General features: G+C 40.1%; 1 protein-coding gene across 2 annotated transcripts in view; it reads right to left on the bottom strand.

The window, feature by feature from the left end:
* DMAP1 (DNA methyltransferase 1 associated protein 1) overlaps positions 1-13,578 on the bottom strand; it is a 57,189-nt gene that overhangs the window by 38,540 nt on the left and 5,071 nt on the right. For both annotated transcript variants that reach the window (XM_080278760.1, XM_080278761.1), the window contains exon 2: positions 3,469-3,695. In XM_080278760.1, the coding sequence (XP_080134886.1) occupies positions 3,469-3,679 (211 nt within the window). In that variant the 5' untranslated portion in view covers positions 3,680-3,695. The remainder of the gene's footprint in view (positions 1-3,468; positions 3,696-13,578) is intronic.

The following is a 13,578-nucleotide window of genomic DNA, read 5'->3' as shown; positions in this document are numbered from 1 at the left end:
ATTTCAGGGTATTATTTTAGTCACTGCCAAACAATATGTTCAACTTAGGTTACACCTCCCATAGTAAAGGGGTTAAAACAAAAACAAATGCTCTCGCTTACTTTAAATAAAGCCAGAAATAAACACAAATACACACAAACTAGTACCAGGACCAAGACATGACATCAGTGCTACTCCTCATTCAAAACAAACAATTTTTTTTTTACCCTGAACAAAGTAATAAGTCCACAAGTTTCACAATAATGTTTGGACTGTGAATTTGTAAATGATGTAAGTGTTCTTTGTGATTCTCTCCCACTAGGTCTGGCTATGGTTGGCTTCCGCTGGCATTGTGGGTATAAGCAGTCTTCATTATGTTGGGGATGTGTTTTCAATTACCTCGGCTCTTTTCTTACAACTGGTACTGTAAATCTGGGACAAACTAGGATAAACTTTATGCTGACAAACCCAGGATAGCTCCAATCTCACACATGCTGAAAACTATATGACAAAGATTTAGTTTGATATAGTGTATTTCATTCATGACACCAAAAGTTCTGCAGAAACTAATACAGTATCAAGGTTTGGCCCGGAGAATGTTGCTTTCCTTATTAGGTTAATTTCTGTAGGTCTTGGTTTGTGTGTAAAACTGGTGAAGTTCTATAATTAATAACTTTATTATTACACACTTCTACTTTACTTTGATCCTCAAGTTATGCTTACAAATGTAAAAGTACTATCAATCTATCTATCTATTACCAGACGTCTTAATCACATATGGGGTGGCCACAAAAAAAATCACCTCCATGTCACCCTGTCCCCCGACATTTCACTGCCCTGCTCCCAGCTCACACCCCCCTCTCTCATATACCTCTCCACTCCATCCCTCCATCTCATCCTTGGCCTCCCCCTCCCTCTCTCCTCCTCCACTTCACTCATATACACTCTCCTCATCAGTCTCTTACTCTCCATCCTCTCTTCATGGTCAAACCACCTCAGTGTGTTTCTCCTAACGCTTCCTATCACATCCACATCCACACCACAAAGCCCCCTCACTTCCTCATTTGTCAGTCTGTCTCTCCATGTGACTCCACAAGCTCCTTTCAAATAACTAATTTCCACTGCTCTTACTCTTGACTTCTGTCCCTCCAACAAGGACCAAGCTTCATTTCCATATGTTAGAGTTGGTATCACAATACTGTCATGTTGTAACTTTTTCACTTCCATGCTCACTTTCCTGTTTCTTATCACTGCTTCCAAGGAACCAGCAACCTTTCTTCCTTGCTGTACCGTTTCAAGCACTTCACCCTCTAAACTTCCATCTTTACTCATCACACTACCCAAGTACTTAAATGCACTCACATTTTCCATTTCCTCATCATCCAACCTCACTGTGCATTCACTGACTTCACTTCTCTTGAAGACCATAACTTTACTCTTCCCTACATTCACCTTTAGATTCTATTTTTTACATACTCTCCCAAACTCATCCACCAAGCCTTGCAGCTCCCCTTCGTCTTCACTTAACAACACAGTATCACCTGCAAACAACAGTACAGGGAGTTTCCATACAATGCCCTCTCTCATTAGGGCCACACCAACATCCACTGCCTTACCTTTAGCCTATCTCTTTTATTACCCCATACATATACAGATTGAACAACCATGGAGACATGACACATCCCTGTTTCAATCCAACCTTCAAATAGAAATATTCACTCACGTCATTATCCACACACACTGCAGCCTTAGCACCATCATACATATTCTCCACAGCATTCAACAACTTCCTATCTACTCCATATATTCTTAATACTTTCCATAATCCTTGTCTATCCACCCTGTCATATGCTCAACAACTTCCTATCTACTCCATATATTCTTAATACTTTCCATAATCCTTGTCTATCCACCCTGTCATATGCTTTCTCCAAATCCATGAAGGCTGCATACAACTTCTTTCCCTTCTCTAGTAACTTTTCCACTAAAGACCTAAGAATGAATATCTGATCTACAGAACCTCGTCCCTTCCTAAAACCTCCCTGTTCTTCTCCAACTAATTCCTCTGTTATTTCCCTAACTTTGTCAGTAAATAACAGGCATCCTACCATATACTTTTCCCATTACACTAAGAAGACAAATGCCCCTATGATTACCACACACTTCTTTTTCCCTTTTTCCTTTGTACAGGGGAATAATTATACCTGACTTCCAATCCTCTGGGACTCTACCTTCCTCCCAGGCCAATCTGCCCATCCTCCACATCCATTCTACTACTATCTCTCCCCCATGCTTCAGCATTTCACCACACACTCCATCAATCATGTACAATTAGTTTTAATGGGAGATGTTGCTCTCCTTAAGCTTTGCCTAGAATTTTTAAATGCAACTTTTCTGAAAAGTACCGCAGACTTTACAGAAAAACAGAACACTGAGAAAAGTGATTCACTGTATTTCTGCTACATGTGAGGCAGAGTGAAAGGTGAACTAACCCTACTGTATCATTATGGTATATTTTAAAAATCTATGGTGCCATGATTTCAAAGATACAAGCAACCAATGTAAGATGGAAGGTAATAACGTATCTCGCTAACTTCAGATTTTTCTCCGCAATGCCAAAAACACTGATTCAGGAGCATGGGAGGAGAGTGACAGTCTTCACAGGCTCACAGCCACTCTGCTCTCTCAGTAACCTTGAAGATTTCAGAGGTTGAGTGGCACTAACCTGACTCGATTCAACCAACTTTCTGGTTTTGGTGATTACTTTTATTAGTGCCCGGGATGTTATATTGATGTATTAAGCCCATTTAGCTACAAAAAAAAAAAAATCCAAAATCATTTCACAAGCTCACAGTTGCTCTGCTCTCTCAGTAACCTTGAAGATTTCAGTGGTCGAGTGGCACCAACCTGACTCGATTCAACCAACACTCTGGCTTTGGTAATTACATTCACTGGTGTCAGGGATTTTATGTTGATGTACTAAACCCATTTAGCCAGAAAAAAAATCCAAGATTGGTTCACAAGCTCACAGCCATTCTGTTCTCTCAATAACCTTGAAGATTTCAGAGGTAGAGTGGCACCAATCCGACTAGATTCAACCAACTTTCTGGCTCTAGTGATTACTTTTATTAGTGCCAGGGATCTTATACTGTATTGATGTATTAAGCCCATTTTGCCTGGGAAAAAAAAAAAAAAAAAAAAAAAAAAAAAAAATCCAAACCTGGCCAGTGTAGAGGGGTATCATTTTTTTTTTCCCCAGCATGATACAGGTTAAATGATATTTAGTTCATACTGTAAAATCTGACTTATGCTTAGGTACATTTCTCTTCTTAACCTTGTTCTTTTCAGTAATGACACTAACCTCTCAAATACTATACTGAACACTAATTCTTTCTAATGTTTTCTCCTACCATTTGCTACTTCTACTCTACATATCTCTCCTCTCTTACCCTACAGTCCAAATTCAAACATGGTTCCATAAATACAAACCATTATCAGTTGGAAGGAGAGGTGGTAGGTCTTTGTTGGAATCTGAGTAGAGCAGTGCGTAGAGCTCCCTGTGCATTCCCTCAGGTCGCCGCATCACTTCCTTCTCCTTCTTCTTCTTGAGGCCCTCACGACGCAGGCCGAGGATCAACTCCTTGCTCACCTCTGGGGTGGCTGCCCGCTCCAGCTCCAGGATGTCTCGCACATCAGCCATCCTCGTCCACTCTCAACTGCAATACAACATGGTAAAAACATAATATGATTCTTATAGTTTTTTATTACTCTAATGACATTTCTATCCTTATCTCATTCTAGTAGTTTAGCTACGCTTGTAGGAGCTGCCTAGCATGGGCCAACTGGCCTACTGCAGTTACCCTCTTTATGTTATTATTATGTCAATATCCAGAAGTTCCAAAACACAAGGAGGCAAATTTCCTGACTGGGAGGCCATCATTAATCTCATCTAACTTGTCTAAATCTAAACTAATCCAAACTGGACAAAACTGTATTTAGCACAAGCCACAACTGGATTTCAAGCATTTTGAAGTGCTGTATATTTATATCACAGCATTTGGAAACACATTTCTGCTGTTCCACTTGTCACAAATGAATAATAAAGAAGTTATTATTTAATGTGCTACTTTACGTGTGCTTACCTCCCACTGTCCATTACCTCCAGCCGCTCTCTCTCTCTAGCAGCCTTCCTCAGATCTCAACAAAACCAGTCAGTGCTCGACTTTTGAATTTACAACCAATCAAAGCACTCTAATTCTTGTGCCACAATACTGTGAGGATTTGGAATCAGTGCAGTTAAGTTGTACGGTATGTATTACTGAAACCCTCTCCTAACACAGCGAGGTTTTATGAGGACCTGGAGGCTAATTTACAATATCTCAAGTATGAAGTGACATGCATAGGTTTGGGGGGTCTGGGGGCAAAGTACCCCTCAGTTACAGTAGGTTTTTGTGCATGCATAGCATAAGGTCTTGTTTGACTGCTTGGGTGAGGTTGAATAAAATCTGGGTAGGTTATATATTGCCAAAAACATTGCCATAAATGCTGCAAACCTGTTACTTCAGCAATAAAACTGCACTTTTCTAATGTGCCATGTAGTTAGGATGAAGAGTGACAGACTAACAAGGACAGTGTAAGTGAATGAGATGGAGGGGGGGGGGAGAGGGAGAGGGAGGCCAAGGATATGCTGGGATGGAATGGAGAGGCATACCCGGTATGAGAGAAGGGGGTGTGAGCTACGGAGAGGGCAGCAATATGGCAGGCGACAGGGTAACATGAAGACATTTTGTTTGTGGCTACCCTGTACGAGATTAAGGCGTCTGGCAATAGATACTATGCAGAGTACAAACAAATACACTAAACTTAAACTGGAGAAAAAAATACAATAATGACGAAACAGTGTGTCCAATATGCCCATGTGAAAATGAGACATTGGAGCACTTTCTACTGGACTATGAAGGGTTAAGTGAAGTGAGAATCAAGAATTACCTACTGCAACAGCCTTTTCCAGAGAACAGAACAGATGTAATCAAAACTCTACTTCTGTTTGGGAAAAAGAAAGACAAACAAGTACGGTATGGTAACAGAAAAAAGGAAGACAATATATATGTGAACTGTAGAAACTAGGAGAAATGAGAGTAAATAATCATCTCTCAGCATAATAAAAAAGACTGAAGAGGATAAGGAGCAGGGTGCCGATACAAAGGCTACGCCCCACCTACTATTACAACTAGATAGATAGGTAGACTAATGTTTTTATACAGATTTACACTGCAGATCACTTGTTGTCTCACTACCACTATCCCTGGGATAAGTGGTATCATAACTGGAATGCAAATGATTTCCAATAGTAGTAACTAGCAGAATCAAATGAACTGCATTAAAAAGCATAAGATAAGCATAGCTTCACTGCTGCAATTGCATTGTGGCATCTGCTAAATACAGTATTAACTCCCAAATCAACCAATCCTAACCACAACTGATCTAAAGTAACAATCGTACAACCTAGGCTATATATAAGACTAGCTATGCAGTTTTAACCAATACCTTATTAAACATACTATTTTCTTAACATCAGATTTGGTTTGCACAACTTTATTAAGAAAGCTTCATCAAATATCCCCATCATTTATAACCAAGTTGTACTGGTACTTATTCAGGCTTCAAGAATCTGAAAATAATTAGAAAACAAAAATTTTCTTTTAAAATGATTGTTAAGAAGTAGGAATGGCAAAAGTGCACAGATAAGAGATGAAAAAAACAGAGAAACAAGAGCATTCCACTTGCTACAAATACATGTTAGTGGCTAAGGTGTGGAACATATATACATAGTAATGTATATAATGTATATTGCCCAGATTATATGTAAAATAATATTAGAAGTTAGAAATAATGAAAAGATCGCCCGAAACGTCAGTGAGCGGGTGACGCCGCAGTGAAGTGAGGCGCAGCCGCAGTGAAGTGCGTGCGCAGCCGCAGTGAAGTGCCTTTTACCTACCTCAGTGAACACAGAGTGGGTGTTTATCGTATGTGCAGTGTTCATATATGTTTATATTACTATTATCAGAGAGTGGTTGGCATTTGGTACTGGTGTGTGGGGCGTAAAATAGTGATTTTACACCCCTCACTTCTAACGGCTCTGCCCGTCATGTGAAAGTCAACAAAGTCATGAAACCTACATCAATGGAAAGCTGAAGGTTAGTATTTTCTAATGGTACCTTATTTTTTTCTCTAGCTTTATTCTGTGCAGAGTTATTAAGGTTTAAAGGTTTGTTTACATTTGGCTGAAACCCCCGCAGGAGAGGACAGTCAGACCAAAACAATACCCGCGGTTAAGGGGTTAACAATTTAAAAAAAAAAAAAAATGTGTTTTCTAGTTTATGATCATTTTGTGGAGGTATAATTATGCAACGCTGGGTCTGGTTAGTACTTGGATGGGTGACCGCCTTGGAACACCAGATGCTATTGGCATCCCTACGTGTCAGGTGGGGTTGGTGGAGGATTAGTGCCCCTCCCTGTAAAACAATTAACTCTAAGCCGTTGGCCACCCCGTTTGGGATACATGACATCTGGCAATGAATGAATGAAAAAATAATTATGCATAAAGCATTTGTTAAATTTGGACTGTTACATGCATAGCATGATTTCAGCATTTCAAGCATGTATGTACATATATCATGTGATGTGATTTGGATACCAGGTACTTTTCTCTTACATGCATAGCATGATTTCAGTATGCATGCATGCATTCTGAGCATACATGTACATGTACTAAGCTCTTAGGTCTGGTGCCAAGCTGAGAGATTGGGAGATGTAATTACAGTACTGTTACGTATAGAAAATAATAACAAATTAATCTATCTATCTATCTATAGCCCGACGCCCTAATCCCGCAAAGGGTGGCTGCAGACAAAACGCCTCCAAGTCACTCTGTCACCCACCATTTGACTCCCCTCCCCCCAACTCACTCCCCCCTCCCTCATATACCTCTCAACTCCATCCCTCCACCTCATCCTCGGTCTACCCCTCCCTCTCCCTCCCTCCACCTCACCTACATACACCCTCTTAGTCAGTCTTTCATTCTCCATCCTCTCCACATGTCCAAACCACCTCAGTGTATTTCTCCTAATCTTTTCAACCACATCCACATCTACCCCACAACGTTCCTTCACTTCTTCATTCGTCAACCTGTCCCTCCACGTCACTCCACATGCTCCTCTCAAGTAACTCATTTCCACTGCTCTCACTCTTGACTTGTTCCCTTCTTGCAATGTCCACGCCTCGCTTCCATACGTCAGGGTAGGGATCACAATACCATCATGCAGTGACTTCTTAACTTCCATACTCACCTCCCTATTTCTCATCACTGCTTTCAGTGTACCAACAACCTTCCTTCCCTGCTGTACTCTTTCATTTACTTCATCCCCCAAAGTTCCATCCTTACTCATCACACTACCCAAGTACTTGAATGCACTCACATTCTCCATATCCTCACCATCCAACCTCACTGCACACTCTGTGACTTCATTCCTTTCAAACACCATAACTTTACTTTTGTTTACATTAACTTTCAGCTTCCTCCTCCTACACACTGTCCCAAATTCATTCACCAAACCTTGCAACTCCCATTCATCTTCACTCAACAATACTGTATCATCAGCAAACAGCAACACCGGAAGCTTCCAAATCTCACCCTCATTCATTAGGGCCACCCCCACATCCACTGCCCTACCTTGAACCTCCTTTACAACCCCATCCATATATATATTAAACAGCCATGGAGACATTACACACCCCTGTTTCAGTCCCACATTGAGATCAAAGAACTCACTCAGCTCGCCATCCACTCGCACCGTAGCCCTAGCTCCCTCATACATACTCTTCACAGCACTCAACAATTTCCCCTCCACTCCATATATTCTTAATACCTTCCACATACCTTGCCTATCTATTCTGTCATAAGCTTTCTCCAAGTCCATGAAGGCAGCATACACTTTCCTTCCCTTCTCTAGATACTTCTCCACTAAACATCTTAGAACAAATATCTGGTCTACACACCCTTTTCCCTTCCTAAATCCCCCTTGTTCTTCTCCAACTAGCTCCTCTGTCATATGCCTAACCCTATCAATGAGTATTCTACCATATATTTTACCAGTCACACTAAGAAGGCAAATACCCCTGTGATAAAGTTTCAGTATTTAATGTTCATCTGCACAAGAGAGAACAAGAGAATACTCAAACTATGTCTCATACAGTGCCTGTATTTAAAACCTATTATTTCATACAGTTTGCTGCACCTCCCCAGATTCCCCCTCCTCCCTCCTCTTCCACCTCTCCCCCTTTTTCGCTGTGTCTTCCCATGAAATGAAGTGTTTTGGTACATTCTTTAACTGTAGGCAAGCTGTAGCTAACCTATATTATGCAAAATGGCATACTTATGGGTGACCACGATGCAGTTTTCAGGCCCTAACTTGCGAACTGTAACCTGAATGCTTTTCTAAACATAAAAAGAAACATCTACACTTGACAAGATGCATTTTGGTGTATAGTATGCTCACATATGCCTTTTTGTTTTGGAGTTATGACTGATAAGGAAGAAAGAGAGAATGAAGAACAAAACTAATATTTTTGCCATTCAATTCTGTGGCTCCTACGAAGGTTCGCAAGACTTTGCACATAGTTTTGGGCTTGAATAGCAATGGTCTTTTAGTTCATAAGCTTAGAACTGGGCTTTGTGAACATTTTTGCACAAGTGCTCCCACACCCTATGTACAGGATGTCATTTTGAACCTGCGCCATTCCTACTTACGGAGTGGCTACAGCACTCCGTGATAAACCAAGTTTGCAAGACAACATTTAGTTTTATTTTCATGTGACGTCTCTTTAGGATTAGCGTTTGCCCATTTATGTTAATACTAATATATGTGGACACAATACTTCTCCAGACTTAAGTTAGAATCCACACATAAATTATATGAAATTACGCCACTACCAAACCTGTCATGCTGAATCTGCATAAACACAACACACATTAGGTTAGCCAGGCAGCCTTGCCAAATTATGCCGCGTTTTCATGAGGCTTTCAGACCAGTCAAGACTAGTCCCAAGGCTGTTTTCAGAAAAATCAGACCGGTCAAGACTGGTCTCAAGTAGTCCTGCCCCAGAGCCATGACTGCATTTACCCGGTCTGCGCAAAAAGGATGCACGGTAGCACTGGGCAACAAGGACAGGGAGGAGTGTCCCATGTCCAGGGAAAACAGCTGATATGACAAAGATGGCCAACAGAAGTGAAAGTTAAATATTATTTCAAAAATAGAAATTCGCACAAATAAGAGTCAACAGTGACACAGGACGGTGATATAAATGTAGATGCTACTGGAAATGAATACTGTACTTGTTTAAACCTGAACTGAAAAAGATAATCAGTTGTGGATGAAGTAGGAAGATACTAATGTCAGGAGAGATTCAAATTCCGTGAGTCTCACTGGATTATTATAAGGTAATGATGATACAACTATTTCCTAGTCATAATTCCTTAGGGACGCGTACCGTATTTCATCCTTTGTCTCCAGTTATTATTTCTCTTTTAAGCTGAACATTCATTTCACTTCATGGTAAAATGAGAACTCATTATCATGACTGTAACAGTGACACACTGGGAAGCTCTCATATTTTCTATGACCTACAAACAGCTACTGTGTGTGCTAGTAATGACGATATTTATAGCTTTAGTCGCAGCGCACGACTCTAAGGTTGTCATTGTCGTACCCTGGAAACCTATCATTCAAAATTGCATCCGATTTTGTATCATACACAAATCATATTATTATGCATGAATATATTATACACAAATATTATTATACATGAACATATACACAAATCACACGCGTCCCATATTATACACAAAATCAGATGCATTTTTGAATGGTAGGTTGCCAGGGCACCATATAACAACCTCAGAGTCGCACGTCGCGACTACAATTGGTTTATTACTACCTTGTTCTCTCACGGTCGTATATATAACAACTGAAGAAATAAAAAAACAACTTAACAACACAAAAAACAAAAAGGCACCTAGTCCAGATGGCCTAAAATCAGACTTGTTTAAAATCCTAGAGGACACTAATGTATATATAAACCAGCTTAAGAAATGTTCAAACAAAATACTTAATGAAAAGGAGATATGCAATAGTTGGAAGACCTCAAATACCACAGTAAAACCTCGATATAACGGACTTCAATAGACCGGAATTCGCTTTTATCGGACTCGAGAAGCTGCCAGACTAAATTCCTGTATATTGGAAAAAGTCTGATAAAGCCAGAAGCAGTCAGGACTGCTTGACCACTTCAGCTATACCGGTATTCACCACAATAAGGTAAACAAAAGACATGTTTATCACTGTGCAGCACAGTATTATTATATATATTATACCATCATCTTAAATGTCGGGACCAACCGCCCAGCCGCGGGCTCCTACGCTCCTCATGGGGCAATGTAGGATTGGATGATGGATGGATGGATATACCATATGATTAATGTAGTGGAGTTATAACACAGTACAGTACAGCAATGGTAGTCAAAACAGTTTAAACACTGTTCATACAATACGGACTAATGTCTGATGTATTGGAAAAGGTATGGATTAGCAGGGGAAGTCCGGATGTCGCTTTTATCGGAATTTCGCATTTTTCAGAATGGTTTGGGCTCCAATTAGTCTGTTATAGTGAGGTCTTACTATATATTGATCCAAAAGAAGTCTAAACCCACTGTTGCTGATTTGCGACCAATTGTTTTAACAAACTCCTCATATAAAATTTTCATGGGGATACTCAGACAAAAATTGGAGCAACATATGAGGAAAACAAGTAATACGGTACCAGTGAATTACAAGCTGGTTTTACAGAAAACAGAAGAATCACTGATAATTTGTATATGCTTAAATACTGTGTTAATGAATGCTATAAAATGAAAAAAACTCTAATAGTATCATCATTGGACTTCCAAAAGGCATTCGATTCCATCAATAGAGGTAGTCATATCAGAGCACTAATGAACCACAACACACATCCAAAAATCATAAATGTAATAGCAAAAATATATACAGATGATAAAACAGACCTATATCTATCCATCCATCCATCCATCATCCAATCCTACATTGCCCCATGAGGAGCGTAGGAGCCCAGGGCTAGGCAGTTGGTCTCGACATTTAAGATGAGAATGACCAGCCTCACTCATCCCTGAGTGGCATTACATGAGCAATCAACCCCAACCACCCCTTGATATAAACCTTCACTGGCTCAATGCGACTGGAGCGCAATAATTACCCACTAAACCACCAGGTGCCAAAATTTGGTTATATGGTTACCACCCAGCATAGTACATGGTTTCCTGGTGTACAGGAAACCATTTGGCTTGTCACTCAGTGTCGAGTCACCCACAGGCAGAATGAATGGGACAAACCAAACCACCACTGGCACAGCAAATGGCATCAAACAAGGCTGTAATGCATCAACATTCTTATTCCTATTAATAACATATGAAATAATACACAGACTAAAAGCAGCAAATGTAGGATTCAGGAATGAATATTTCAAAGCACCAATAATATATTATGTTGATGATGGACTAATGTTGTCTCATTCAGTAAAGGAAGCAAGGGAGAGCATTAGATTTATTCAGGAGGTAGCACAGAGTTATGGACTGAAGATAATATAGAAAAAAGCAAACAACCACCAAGCATTGAAAACATCCAAGTATGCGAATCCATCACCTATCTGGGAGTCAGTATCACAAACAAGAAACACTGATTTACTGAGAATAAAAGGCAAAGATTAAACAAAGCAAATAAGTTAGCAAATATGACATACAGTGTTGTTGCAAGGTGTTGCTACAGGCTTATGATAGGAAAAAGTTATTGGAAAGGACTAGCCCTGGCAACAATACTGTATGCAGCAGAGGTAGTAGACTTTACAGAAGAGGAAATTACAAAACTACAGAATACTGAAAACTCAGTATATAGGGCAATATTACAAGTTCCCACATACACAGCAAATTATGCCTTAAGAAGAGAAATTGGAGCCACCTCAAGTGGAGCTAGAGACAGGAAAATTAAAATACTTTTTACAAAGCACTTAATAAAAGAAGACAGAAATGAACTTGTTAGCAAATGTTTATAAAAGAATTTGAAAATGAAAAAACAAAATCGATAAAAACACTAAAAAGATGTATGGTATAAATGAACTAAATATAAATATAATTGACATTAATAGAATGACCAAAAAGAATACAGTATTGTGAACAGAATAAAGGAATGGGACACAGCAAAGTGAAGAACAAAAATACAAACAAAATCAACACTTAATATATATAAAAAGTACAAGAATAACATAAAAGAGGAAAGATGGGTTGACAACACGATAGGTACCAAAATACAGTAATCCCCATACTATCCGGACGCCCACTTTCTGGACACCCCACTTACCGGACATTGTGGGCCTGGACCCTGGGAACCCAAAAATGACCAAAAAAAAAAGAAAAAAATCCCCCCAAATCCGAATTTTTTCCCACCCGTAATTTGAAATTGCCGTGCGGCGCTGAACAGCCGCTTACACCACGGCCCCTTCACCCTTTCCTTCCTCCCCCTTCCCCCCTCCCCTGTCAGGGTTACCATTTGGTATTTTTCATTACCGTACCAAATGTGGACCAATTTGGTAATGAAAAATTCATTTGGTAATGAATCAGAATAATGCATTACCAAATAGATTTTTCACATGTATGAGGATAATTACTCCCTTGTACAAAGGAAAAGGGGAAAAAGAAGAGTGTAGTAATAATACGGGGTAGGGAGGTTTTTCAAGAATACTCCCCCAGTATCCCTGCTTGTTGTAAAAGGCAACTAAAAGGGTTGGCAGAGGGTTAGTGCCCCTCCCCGGAAAACAACTAACTAAAAAAACAAACAATAAGCCTCGGACAAGGACTGACCAAACGATGACGACCAAAGACCGGACAAAGGACATGGTTATCGGAACGTGGAATGTAAGGGAAGCGAATGATGAGGTGAAAGAGAGAGAGATTGTCCAGGTGCTTGAGGGTGCGAAAGTGGATGTATGTGGAATAACTGAAACAAGATGGAGAGGAGAAAGTGTGAGAGAATGGGAGTATGGATGGGGTATATGTGCAGGAGTAGGTGAGAATGAGAGGGCAAAGGAAGGAGTATGTATAGTTGTGAGTAAAAGATGGAAGAAGAGCATAAGACAGTATGGATCAGTTGGGTCAAGGATTGTGTGGGTAAAGTTGAAAGTTGGAATACAAATGTGGGCGATTGTGTGTGTGTATGCGCCAACGCAAGATCGTGCTAGAAGAGTGAGAGAAGAGTTCTGGACAAATGTAGAAGTGTGCATGTAAAAGTTTGGAAGGAATGAGAGAGTGTTTTTGATCGGTGATATAAATGGTAAAGTCAGGAATGTGAAGGTGGATGGAATAGTTGGTGAGTGGGGTGTGCCTGCTAAGATAGATGAGAATGGGAGTGCGTTAGTGGACATTTGTGCTGGGAGGGGGTTGGTGATAGCCATTACCCTCTTCAGGCATAAAATGAT

This window comes from Coenobita brevimanus, chromosome 74 (assembly GCF_032717465.1).
Source record: "Coenobita brevimanus isolate Jiangsu-jjx chromosome 74, ASM3271746v2, whole genome shotgun sequence".
Lineage (NCBI taxonomy): Eukaryota > Metazoa > Arthropoda > Malacostraca > Decapoda > Coenobitidae > Coenobita > Coenobita brevimanus.
This window is presented reverse-complemented; position numbering and strand designations above follow the sequence as displayed.